The sequence below is a fragment of the Rutilus rutilus genome, assembly GCF_951802725.1.
Source record: "Rutilus rutilus genome assembly, chromosome: 18".
Lineage (NCBI taxonomy): Eukaryota > Metazoa > Chordata > Actinopteri > Cypriniformes > Leuciscidae > Rutilus > Rutilus rutilus.
In genome coordinates this window covers 7,694,317-7,708,351 of record NC_140231.1, presented here as the reverse complement: position 1 = coordinate 7,708,351, position 14,035 = coordinate 7,694,317, and the positions used below count along the sequence as shown (strand labels likewise).

General features: G+C 38.9%; 1 protein-coding gene across 1 annotated transcript in view; it reads right to left on the bottom strand.

Annotated features, from left to right (window-relative positions):
* The window catches only part of gabra3 (gamma-aminobutyric acid type A receptor subunit alpha3), a 424,636-nt gene that overhangs the window by 230,391 nt on the left and 180,210 nt on the right, over nucleotides 1–14,035 (bottom strand). The window contains exon 5 of the mRNA XM_084386916.1: nucleotides 6,477–6,697. Within this exon, the coding sequence (XP_084243042.1) occupies nucleotides 6,477–6,697 (221 nt within the window). The remainder of the gene's footprint in view (nucleotides 1–6,476; nucleotides 6,698–14,035) is intronic.

The window sequence follows — 14,035 nt, the reverse complement described above, 5'->3', positions numbered from 1 at the left end:
AAGGGTAGTACAGAGAAAGTGTCAGAGCTATAAGCTCAGTCTAAATGGCCCACAAAGCTCTGCAGAGTGGAGGCCTCAATACAATGAAGGCCTAGCAACACTCCGCACTGAGGTCAGTAGCCAAGGAGGCTATAAGAAAGCCTAACAACATAGCATACTGCCCTACCGCCTGGCCGAGCTCTAGGAGTGAAGACCACACTATGATGACTCAAATCGAGAGGAGACCTAACAATGCTTCATGCTCGGGACATCTCGCAAGGAGACTCACAGAGAGCCTACCACTCACAGTCGCTATCCCAGCGGAGCTCAAGAGAGAGGAGGCTTCCATAAATATAACTCTCTAGCGAGAGGAGGCCTGACAACGCTCGCAGTAGTAAAGGAGGCTCACAGAGAGTCAAACAACTTAGCAAAACTTAGCTAAGCTCTAGGAGCGGAGGCCTCAGTATGACAAATCTCTAAATCGAGAGGAGACCTAACAATGCCCCATATCTCGCAAGGAGGCTCACAGAAAGCCTACCACTCGCAATTGCTATCCCAGCGCAGCTCAAGGGAGCGGAGGCCTAAATGACTTCCTAACTTCATTTGAGATTGATTTTGGTAAAGTGTTAATAATGGCATATGCAAGTATAAAGCCACAATATCAACATCAAAAAAGTGGAGCTGAGGAGGAAGGCTTATTTGGCTTCTGTTATCCAATATTGCTGCCACAAGTTCAGAACAAACAGCACAGACAATGAATGAGCAACCTAAAGTTGTCTTTCAGTCAATGTTTAACCTTGCACAGCCATTCCAGGAAAAATAACTGCGTTCAATGGCATGTTGGAGGTCGGCACATCATAACAAGTGAAATGTTGGCCTTCAGGTGTTGGGCACAAAAATAATTCTTACACAGCACGCATGTTCTCTTTCGCTTGAATGCTTAAATTGGCAAGGTTTGAAAGTGCGAGCAAATGATAAACTACTTTTGTGTAAGAAAAATATGAAAAATAAGATAAATATCCATATTTAAAACTTGACTAAAATAACTAGCTTCCGGCAGACGGCCTACGCAAGTCGACTTACGCCAAAAGAGTAACACTTGACGCGATGTATGACAGGATATAGGAGTAGCGCAAGCTTTGACGCCTCTCGCGGTTCAAACAAACAGGGCTGGGCAACAAACTCAAGCTCCTCCGACATTTCTCTAGTATAGTATACTATACTATATATAGTATAGTAATAGTATTATACATAGTATAGTAATAGTATTCACTGAGTTTTGTTTAAGTTTAGAGACGTGCTCCAGAAAAAGAGTTCACGAAGATGGAGAGGCAGAAAGCACACCCTGTTTATTTTCTTTATTTTACAATAGCACAATGTTTTGTTTCGATTGTAAGTGGACAAATAAAAAAGTAGACAGTTTTATTTTTTCATATTTCTTAAGTTGTTATGACCATAAATGTATTTTAAGTCTATTTTGCTGCTATGTGAAAAAAAAATCAAGCAAAACGCGGTGCGTTTGCTGACCCCAGAGGGTTAAAAATTATTGTTTTAGACGTCTAATTCGTGAATGGGGTTTTGTTTTGCTCTATCCTCTGCACTTCTGCATTCGTCAATGCGTCAGGTCAAGGGTTACTCTTTCACCGTAAATCGATGCATATGACCGTCTGTCGGAAGCTAGTTATTTTAGTCGTTAAAAAGTTTTAAATATGGATATTTTTCTTACACAAACGCCTCGATTCGCTTCAGAAGGCCTTTATTAACCCATCCGGAACAGTGTGGATTACTTTTATCATGGATGGATGCACTTTTATGGACTTCCAAAAAAAAAAAAAGGCCATTCACTGCCATTATAAAGTTTGGATTTTTTTTTTTATTTAACTCCGATTGTATTCGTCTGAAAGAAGAATGTCATATACACCTAGGATGGCTTGAGGGTGAGTAAATCATGGGGAAATTTTCATTTTTGGGTGAACTATCCCTTTAAGCACTGAATGAATGACAGGATCCCCGCTGTAGCGCTCACGCAAGGTAAATAAGAGGATGACATCTAGTGGAGTAGATTAGAAGTACATAATTACTTAATTAAGACTTAATTACTTAAGAATAATAATATTAACGTCATCAGATATTGTTAAATGTACATGAAAAAATGTATGCGTGGCTTTTGAGAATCAATATCGAATCGATCACATTTTTAATATGTTAATATGAATCAAACAACAAAATAAAGACAGAAAATCCCTCACTGCTCTTGATTGAATATCTTTAGTAGCTTTAATAAGAATACATTTCTTACTTGAATGCTGCTGTTAAGTGCTCTGGCGAGGAGATAAACATGGTGGACTGAGCACAGCTCAATCAGGTCGGGGTCTATGCTAATAGGGCAGTCGTGGGCGGGGCCTGTGCATTGTGACATCACATTGCATATAAACTGCAAACAGCTTATTCTGAGATGCTGCTTATGATTTATGGGGATTAAAAAAAGCACTAGGTGGATTTTTAGTATTATGGGGTGGTTGTGTGCACACACTGCCAACACACATTTATTTGTTCAAACACCATGTAAAAGTAAATTTTGCATAATAGGTCCCCTTTAAGGTGTGCCTTTAGCCCCATTGTAGCTATATATATATATATATATATATATATATATATATATGTAAAATTAATGATAACGTCCCTGCTAAGTGTTTAGCCTATCATAACAACGGTTACATATATATAACTCCTGTTATGATAGGCTAACCACTTAGCAGGGACGTTATCATTCATTTTAGATGCAAAGTTGTTGAATGGGTGCTGATATTTGCAATTATTAGGTTAAACATAATTGCGATAGTTTCCGAAAAATACATTTTTGCAGCTTTATTTACAATTGCTTTGTGAATGTTCTAAATGGGACAATACTATTATTTTAAAAGAGCAAGGAGAATCCTGTTTGATGTTGCCATTTTAATTCAAACTGAATGGCCTTGTCAAAGAAACACTATTGTTGGAAAAATGTGCTCTTCACAAACATAATAAAGTGCAAATACTTTAAAACTTCATACAGTAAATATCAATCTCTTTACTAATTTGATATATGTGTGGTTTGCTCCCTGTACTCATATATCCAGAGTCAACTCTGTACCTACTGAAGACTACTAGACTATCTCTGTACTTACTGAATACAGATCAATATTGAATGATTAAAAAATCATTCATACAACTTTACATAATAGTCCTAGTATATAATAGCATATACTGATAGCCAATGCACCTCTGCTGAATGTCAGAAAAGCTGTTGTGTTAGCATTTTTTTGTGAAATTCTTTAATACAAGGTAACATGAAAGGAATACCTGATGATTTCACTATGGTCATTTGGATTTCATGGTCCTTACTCACCTATTAAACCTTTGACAAAATCACACCAGAACATTCAAATCTGAGTTGGTGCTGTTGCTGACCCAGAGAAAGTAGTTGTCATGTATAGGTATGAAACCGCTTCACAAACAGTCTTTTCAACTACACAATATTATTATCTCTGTGTTACAAATATTCAAATGATCACAGAAGTACTGGGATAAAAGTTTGTAGGTTGGAAAAATTAAGCACCCATAATGCACTAGTTTCCAGTGAAGGATCCAGAGCATTGTAGGCCGCACAGAATTGTAAAAATGGAGATACTGCCACAACGGAAAATCTGGAAAAAAAAATCCTCTGTGTTTGTAGTCTCAAACAGAGGGATAAAACAGAGGGATTTTTCATCAGTTAATTAGGAAAAAACGGGGAGCACCTTCTCCCCCCAAAGCAAAACTCCGTCGCGTAAAGGTAAGAAGGCTGTTGCCAAACTACCATAAAAATACTATGGCACACTATAGAATTTTAACCATGCTGTATAAAGAGTATAAAGTATGATATAATTTTCAGTGATGAACCTTCTCTTAGACTAACTGTTTTGTTAATAACCTTTTGTCAATCCGAATGTTCGTGGGAGATGATACAGAAGGACAGTCTGTACAAAAGCACTGGAGATGTCAAAAGTCTGCAGAATGATGTTTTTTGCATCATTCGCTGGACTTTTGATGACAAATAAATGCACATTTCTTGGTCTGTGTAACATGGAGGAATAAACACTTATATATACCAAGATTGTAACAATACAAAGCGGGTTGAAAATCTGCGAACTTACACTTTAACCCACAGAGCAGCAGTCGTTGTCACATTTTCTGTTGCCTGACCCTGGACAGACTCTTATTTAATGTATGAAAACACACTCTAGAATGTGTATTAAAAAAAGGGTTGACACTGACTTCACTCGAAAAGACTATCACGACAAAGAGCAAAACCAGGCTTGCTGCTGTAAGGAGGTGATAAACCATGATCAATAATTTAGATTATCTTTCTTTTTCTACTTACCTCAACACAAAGGCTTTAAAAAAATGTGCTACACTGACCAGGAGAGACAGAACATTTTAGAAGCTGTGATGGAAACCTTCCATTTTTCAAGATGTTGCATTAGCAAGTGCTACACTGTGATATGTTATGACAACACGTAAGGGGAAGGGCAGCATATTTTTTCTTAGAATGTGGTGAAAAAGTGGAAAGTCTGGAAGTCTTGTACCTGTATTATTACTGACTAAAAAGATTTGAGAACTGCTAACTAACTGAGTAAAGCAAATCCACAGAGTGAATTTTGTGAAAACTAAAAAAATATGCTATATTCACTTGCAAAAACAATCAGAGACCAAATACCTCATTGTTTTTTTGTCAGGTATCCTCTGAGAAATTCTGAAAAGCATTTTTGGACATTGGCAAGTAAACCATGCACTTACAAATATGCAATGCAATTATGCCCTTGCCCATAATGGCCCGGAATCATCAACTTTCTTGTCCCTGGGAGCTCTAGCTAACAACTTCTCTACAACACGCCATCCCCGCGGGCAAACACGATGAGAGTGACAAGCCTTCATTAAAGCATCCAAATTCAAATGTTATTCTTAGCCTGGGGAGCAGTGAAGCCATATTGAATGAATTCATATGAGACAGGGCCTAGAAGAGAACGGAGTGACACCCCCTTCCAGTACTAAAGTATATCTAATGTGCCACCACATAGGGCCTATTTCATGTGCCACCTTCATTGTCAGCTCAATCCCTGTGGACAAGCACTATTATGAATTTTAAAACTCTGATTAGATTTACAGTTCTGATTAAGGCTTATGTATCTTGTAATTCAAATGCTTGCGATGACAGACTGGGATAGGGTGAATAAGTGATTCAGTTAGTTTTTGCTGAGGTTTAACACCTTATGTGATTTAAAAAAAAAAAAAAAAAGAAAAAAAAAATTGTGACAGGAAAATAATCTTTAAATCACTGGAAAGCAACGGTTTTGACACTGTACTGTATCTTGGATGGTTAAAATGCAATGTATCCAGACTATTGCACATGATGAATTAGTAAAATGTCACTGTGCTATGTTATTGGCTTCCTGGCAAGAGCAGTCTCTTCCTTCAGGGTAAAAGGATTTCATAAATATTTTTAAGCTATGTACGTACTGCAAATGTGAAATTCATGTATGTTTAATGCATCAGGCGTGTTACCGTTAAACTCTGAACACAGCAGAGTCAGCACAAACTTACTTTAATACTTTAATAAGTTGCATACGGTTCAGTAGGGAGCAGATCAACATCTAGCATCGATTTGGAAATCTTTTCAAGCACATAGTAGCTTCTCAAAATCATTTCTGCAGTGCTTCAAGAATCGCCATTTCTCATCCATTCAAGTATAAGCCTTTTCTTTTTGTTATGGGAAACCTCAATGATATAGTACCTTTTTTATGTAGGTTGATGGCCATTTATAACATCAGGATGAGGTTAAAGTTTTGGAGAGATTAAACCAATCCTAACTCGGAGATGGCCAATCTCTCATTGTGACTGTGCATGAGCAGCCCAGGTGCTGTGTCGAAATGGCTGGTGGAATTGGTCTACTCTGTCTATGGCAGCTGAACACATTGCTCTGGACAGCTCCTGGCCAAGCTAGTCACAATTCAATTCCCTGACTCATTCATCAAGCATTTGGGGTGTTTGGGTCACAGGCTGGCCAGTTCCTGATCGCCCCGTTCATTCGGAGTCCTCCATCGATAAGAAGGCATTAGTCTACATCTGCCAGCTCATCTGAAAGGGCTGGAGAAATCAGGCTGGATTTGTTTACTGTTTGACAACCTGCTGTCCATTGAATTTGAAATCCCCCCCCCAAAACATTGATTTCATTGATTTAAGAAGCCAGATAACAGAATGATGGAATAATGCATTAGTTCACCATTTTGTTCTCTGAAAAATCCATATACATATGTTGATTGGTGTAATACAATTAGATTGCTCTCATTATAATCAACTAAGCTGTCTAAACTGCGAACACCCAAAGTCACCAATTGATTCCATTGTAGACTGGATGAGGAAGTTGTTCAACATGCATCAAGGGCTTTTACAGAGACTACCAAGAGTCAAAATCATACCTCATTGTGTAGAGAAGAGTTCCATTGTCTACCAGTCGCAGAAGTTTATTTGGTGTAGTCATATTGTGGGCTACTGACTTCTTCCCATTGTGGAAGAAGGTATCAGGAGTCCAGATCTTGCTGGCGAGCAAGTTGTTAAGTGGAAGGACCTGCATAGGCCCATCAAACTTCAGCCTCTCATCCCGCCAACTTTGCCGGAAGAACACATCAATCGTGTACTCCTAGAAAAAAAAGAAAAAAGAATGAGTCAAGACTCTCTGACAGCCCTTTTAAAACTTCACTTCACCCCCCAAGTTTCCACATTCCACTGATGTAATGTCCTCTTAGTGAGACAGCCTGCGCTGGTGTGTGAAGCACTTCACCAATCTTGGCAAATGACTCAAGAGTAGGAAAAAGATTTTGACTTTTGCTCAGACTTGACATTTAACAGAGCTTCCTGTTTGGCTGGCCCTGATTGGTCGAGATGCTTTTCTCAGTTGTACACTTCAATAATTCATCGCACTTTAAGGAGAGATTCAGCCTTGTCGGTGTGAGATCCTTAAGGCTCCTTCAAAAGTTCAAACTCGAATGATTGCGTTTTCACAGCTGTCGCTTGAGGGATAAAACAAGCTTTTTTCCAAGAGTTATCTCTCTGACCATATTGCCAACATGGAACAGGGGACACTGTCCTCAGTGAACCTTTGCTTGTTGAGAGTAGGAATCATCTCAAATCCACAGTGTCTTTTCCAGTGATGAGTATTGCTCATGTTTTATAACCTCCATTATTGATGATGCAATCCTCTACATGTTCTCTATGGGAACAAACATCAAAAGAAATCTTATCTCCTTGCATTTGCTTTTAATAAGTCATCTAATGCCATGCATAAAAATAGTGGCAAAAATTCAAAGTTCTTCATGTGTTAAAAATGAATGTTGAAATCTTTAGAGGGCAGTATTAATCACTGAGAAGCATCTATAACTGATTCTTGTAATTGAGTAAGCGACAGCAAACAATTGGAGTTTGCAGCATTAGAGCATGTATGCTCTTCATGTGCATGTCTCTGTACATCATTTATTTAGTAAGCTCCAGACTTCAATCTGAAGTTGTCAGATTGAAATTCTGTGGGTACTTCTTATTACAAATAAGTAGTCTCCACACCATGAGAAGTAAGGAACGAAGTGAAAGCTGACATCAAATGATATCTACATAAAAAAGGACATGAGTAAGTTCAAGCAGGGTTTTCATAATCAAATTAAATGCTTTTAAGACCTGGACATAAAATGAATACCATTTAACACCAGAATAATCCCAAACAATCTCAAAATGCATCATGTATCACAGATTGTTTTTCGTCACTAAGACAATCTGGGACACACTTTCGATAACGCCTTGGAACTTAACGCAGCTTATCAGCAAAACAGGGAGTGGAGCTGGAGCGGAGTGATTATAGAATGCTTTGAGCAAATAAGGGAAATTACTGTCGCTCCACTACACTAACATACTTTGCTCAGAGTCCCATTAACTCACCAGAGTGAGTCTTGTGTCTTTCCATCCGCAAATCTAAGACCTCTACAAATGATTAATAGAATTAAATACTTTTTTAAATACTATTTTATATATTTAAGACGTTTTACAGCCTTAAATTGTAAGAATTTTAAGATATTTTAATACTGTTTGAGGGCCTTATGAAGTGTTTGTAGCATATAAAATTGTTTAAAAAAAATAGGTCAGGGGTGTGCAGTGACATACAGTAAAATACTGTTTCTGTTTTGACGTGAAAAGTTAAAATTAGATCCATGGGGTAAAATGACCCCTGCAGAAGTTGAGGCACGGTAGTGGGGGTCATTATTTAATCATTATTATAATTCACTGAATATATATTTTATTTTGAGTAAGTGTCTTACATAGATTGTGTACGTTCATGCAAGAAACTGTACACTGTAAAAAAAAAATACATCCCCAAGTCAAAATTTTCTAGTGACTGGTCACATCTAAATTTTTCAATTAGTCTGACGTATTATTTCTCATTGAGCCAATGTTAACAGACAATTGCAACAAGAATTGCACTTGGGCCAATTAAAAAATTTAGATGTGACCAGTCACTAGAAAATTTTGACTTGGAGAGGTTAGAATTTTTTTTACAGTGTATAAGACTTCAGTGAAGTTTAGCACATAAAATGAGAGAGAGAGAGAGAGAGAGAGAGAGAGAGAGAGAGAGAGAGAGAGAGAGAGAGAGAGAGAGAGAGAGAGAAAAAGAAAAAGAAAAAGAAAGGGCCTGGAGGGCATAATCCTGCATAGAGGGGTTACCCAAGACAATATTTCTTACCAAAACAATGGAAAAACTTGCACTTAAATATTGCAAATGCCCTTTCCTATGAACCCATCAAAATGACAATTTGATAGATGAAGTACTCTCCTTCTGCTCAGTTTTTTTTTTTTTTCATATATTTTATAATAATAACATTTGTTTATAGCAAGTACTTACAAGACTGATGTTCCCTGTATGTAGACATTCACTTACAAATCAGCACTAACATGGTTTCCGCTGCATGATTTCATAAAGTGACAAACAAATATAGCACTATTGCTTCAAGGCAAATTGGAATGGGACGAGAAACAGAAGTTTACTGTTCATGAGAATGATTGTGACAAAGTGTTGGCGAAGGGCAATGGTCACTTTGGAATTTGATTGGACAAGCACAGATGTTTCTACAATACAACCCAATGAGAGGGTCGTTTGCTTGGAGCTTTTTCAGAAAGCTGTACATAATTCTGTTGTTTTGGTCAGACAGGAGAGACGTGTTATGTATGGGATGAATATCAAAATGATTAACACGTGAAAGCACAATTATCCATGAACTTGATAAATGTTGCAGATATGTTTTACTATCCACAACCAAATGCCTTTCAACTTGTGTGCAAAATTCAAAATTGAATAAATGTGTAGCAATTTGTACAAATAGAGACATTTTTGTGAATACAAAAGTTTTCTTTTGTATTAGTGTATCATCATTTAATCATAAGATGTGCATGTGTGGATCAGGTAATGCATGTATTCATTGACGTATTTTCTTATTTTGATTAATTTGGATTTTGAAACTTTCATTTCGCGTTTTTTAAGCATTTAAATTCAGAAATGTGCATCACTACATTCCCTTACCTGTCAGGGATCACTGGTGATCCCAGATTATTTTAGTTCAAAATATGTTTGAGCTTATATATCTCAATATTAATAACAGTCTGGTTAATTTTGAGTCTTGAACTATAAACTCTCAAGTGTTGGCTTTCTAAATGTATGTGTGTTATGTTTCTATTCAGAATTACTTATGAGCAGTAACCTTTTTATTTTGGGCATTTCATGTATGCAGCACTTGCCAAAATTGGGGGTGATGGGGAAGGGGTTTTAAACTAATAGGCTACAATACAACTTGTGTATGCAAAATCCAGAATTACATGAATGTGCAGCATTTTGTACAAATAGAGACATAGCTAGTTGTTAATACAAAGCCTCGATTTTGTATTAATGTAGGTCAGAATTTGTGCATGCAATAAGTAAGATATGCATTTGTGGATAAGGTGACATGCGTGCATTCATTGACTCGTTTCTGGGTCGATCCTATTTGATTCATTTGGATTTTGAGACTTTAATTTCGCCGATTTAGCCTTGCACAATCCACACACAGCTGTCTGAGAAAACCTGCTGCTACTACTAGATGGCAGTAGACAGACAACGGCAGCGTAATCAAGCGTTCTTCCCCATTTAAGTGATATTGAAGCAATGAACTTAGTACACAATATAGGCCTACCTTATTAATAAAGCATACTTTGTAGGAGCCAACAGATTAAATCAGATTATGAACAACACCCATAGAAAACCATTATAAAACGCTTAACATGCAATAGCGCGTTGCATGTTCAATAAGGTGTATAGGCTACTATACTAGTTTTTTATACTTCTAATTATTGGACAAAAAACTCCCACACGTAATCATCTAGAATACTGTCTAACACTTGATGGCTGCTCTGTTAAGTCTTCGTCGTCGGTTAGGAACCTGGGTGTGCTCTTTGATACCAATCTTTCATTTGAATCTTTCATTTGAATCAATCTTACCAGAACCAGGAAGTATGACCATATTAGCCCGGTTCTGTCAACACTGCATTGGCTGCCTATTAAACATCGCATAAATTTTAAAATATTGCTGATTACTTACAAAGCACTAAATGGTTTAGCTCCGCAGTACTTGAGCGAGCTCTTAACACATTATAGTCCTTCACGTCTATTGCGATCTCAAAATTCCGGCCAGTTAATAATACCTAGAATATCAAAATCGACTGCTGGCAGTAGATCCTTTTCCTATTTAGCACCAAAACTTTGGAACAGTCTTCCTAACATTGTCTGGGAAGCAGACACACTCTGTCAGTTCAAAGCTAAACTAAAAACACATCTCTTTGACCTAGCATACACATAACACATTATAGACTTCTATAATTAAATTTTAGGCTGCATAGAGTAGGTCAGCCGGAACCGGGAACTCTTCCCATAAATCCTGATGTATTTGTTACATCATAAGAAGAATGGCAGCTACGCTAATATCAGTCTCTCTGTTTTTCCTGAGGTTTACCGTATCCAGATCTGATGAAGGACCTGCGCCTGGACGCGATGACAACGCAGTCCTGAAATGTCAACTAGTCTCTCTCCTGCGAAGGCCTCCTTCCCTTCCCTTTAGCGATAACAATTCTGTATTATAGATTTTAAGGCCAGATAAGTAGTTTGTTGATGGTTGTTTTGTAGGCATCAACCATCATTTAAAAATGTAGGCAATTTTTTTTGTAGGTGCAGCAAAATTCGTAACTAAACTGGATTTGTTAAAGGGCTACTGGCAGATCTCGCTGACCTAGCGCACACTAGGTATCATCTTTTATAACACCAGGTGGCTTATTTTCCTACCGTGTTATGAGCTTTGGCCTTCGAAACGCACCGGCTACGTTTCAAAGATTAATGAACAAAATAGTCACTGGATTAGACGGCGTAACTGTTGGACTGTACTTGGATGATACAGTCATAATAAGTGAAACGTGACAACAACATCTCCAACGTTTACGTCTTCTCCTCGTTCGCCTTGCTCAGGCAAATCTCACATTAAATCTGCAGTGCAAAAGAGACTCAAAATACTCTGTTGATTTTGATCTTACATATATACGTTTTGCATCATTCAAAACTGTTAAATGTCTTCTTTTATTTGTTTACACTCATAATAAAAACTAAATGTGTATTTCGTAAAATAAAGAAAATAAACGATCCGCATTCTGCCGTCTCTCTCAATGTGAAGTTCATTCTGAAACGTGTAACTCAGCAAATGCTTGTAACACTGACGTGAGACATACATCTTTACAAAGCTTGAAGTCTCTATTTTTAAATGATGTAAATTATATCAAAAACAAATATTCCCTGTTCAAGTCTCTATCTTCAGATCAGTGTGTTCAATAATGTGCTTTTTTGTCCTTTGTTGTGTATCTTTGGATTATGTTATGTTGTAAATAAATCCAAACAATCAAAAAGCCATTCTTTTTTAAATCTCCTCATTCTTTGTGCAAGGTTCCTCATAATGATAGGGCCTGATAGCACCTGATAGGGCCATTAGGGGAGGGTCTTTGTCTTTCTCAGGTGTGAAAAACATCAATTCATGATGATTCACGCCTCCTCGCATAAAGCTTTCTTACACAAAACTGTCACAGTGTCTGATTTGTGTTCCCTGGGTGTCCACTAGAGGTCCTCTTCCCCACAGTGTCATCCACATTATGAACTGCATTCCCCACAATCCTTGTCTGTACCCATCACTGTTTCATTGCACTCAGCTGTTCCCAATTATCATTGTTACTTCTGTGTTATATATACCCTGCCTGTTTAGTGTTTGTTACGGAGTCCTTGTTATGTATCACACCACTTTGGATGTCTGTTCTACCTGGTTCTGTTCTTGCCTGTTTCTTGTTTTGTTTCTTGTGTTGGATTGCCTTTTGGATTTTGACCTTTGCTTGGACTGGATAATGATTTACGGATTACCCTATTAAATACTGCATTTTGGATCTACCCCTGTTTCCTGTGTGTGGATCGTGACAAAAACATGTCTTACAAATTTTAAATCAATATATTGTTTTGGACTGCTTTACATGCTTTATGGCTGCAAACGTCGGCGGACGTGAGAGGACGCTGGCGCTGGTTATTTGCCGCTTCTCTGTCTGCTATTCTTCATTGTGTTCCTATTTGTTTGTGTTCGCTGTACCCCTACCTCTGGACAGCCTTTCTCCCTCTGGACAGCCTTCAAGCTGGTTTCTGAAGCCGCTTGGGCACCTTCTCCGGACTGTATCCTCATCGATTAGCCGCTAGCTGGCTGCCCCCGTTCACCTTACTTCTGTCTGCTTCGCTGTGACTCCTGCTGCCGCAACCTCCAACAGATGCGAGCCGTGACCGCGACTTTCATCTTCTCTGTCATGCCGTGGATCATTTTGGCACTCACATCAGTCATCCATCTCTGTGTCCCTAGTTCATTGCTAACTGCAACCACGGAGCTCTCAGTCCCACCGCTCGGCATCATGTTCAAATACTCAACTCTGCAACTGGTCGAACTAATCAACTATTCCATTCCATCCTGCATCACAGTCATAAAACAGCTCGGACTTCTACGTCGATCCCGTTACATTCACAGAAGCTTTCGCCGCAAGTTTGTTTACTTCCACCACGGACTATCCATTCCATCCATCTGGTCACCTGCACGCTCCGTCGCACCTCTCCCACGTCATCGGAACGCTTCCCCCGCTGGATTACATAGTGCTGAGCACACCGACAGGCTGCATAGAAAACCCGGACTGGAATACAGTGCTTCTCGCACAGATATTCGTCATCGGAACGCTTCCCCCGCTGGATCACATAGTGCTGAGCGCACCGACAGGCTGCACAGAAAACCCGGACTGGACTACAGTGCTTTTCGCACAGATATTCTCCAATCATACGCAAATAAACTCACTGTTCCTCCTCAACTGCATTGCCATCACACACGCACTGTTAACTGGGACAACCTCAGATCTTTTCAGCCTGCACCCATCTCTCCACCCTCTCACCATGCCAACTTTGCCCTACTCAACACCCGATCGCTTAACAATAAAGCCCCTGCTTTACATGATTTAATCCTTGACAACACATTGGATTTCCTTCTGCTCACTGAAACCTGGCAACAACCCAATGACTACTTCTCCCTCAACCAAGCATCCCCCACTGGCTACAATTACATCTGCAAACCCCGCCCCTCCCGCCGTGTAGGTGGTCTTGCAGTTATTTTCAATCAGAACTTCCGGATCACTGAACTCACTCTCCCCTCAGTATCATCATTTGAATATCTCGCCTTCAAAGCTCTTTCATCCATGACAGTTATCCTCATTTACCGGCCACCGAAACCAAATCCCTCCTTCCTCTCTGATTTTACTGAACTCCTCACACTAGCCTCATCTCTCTCTCCACGTCTGCTGCTACTCAGTGACTTAAACATCCACATAGACTCTCCCATCTGCAAGCTGTCATCGGAAT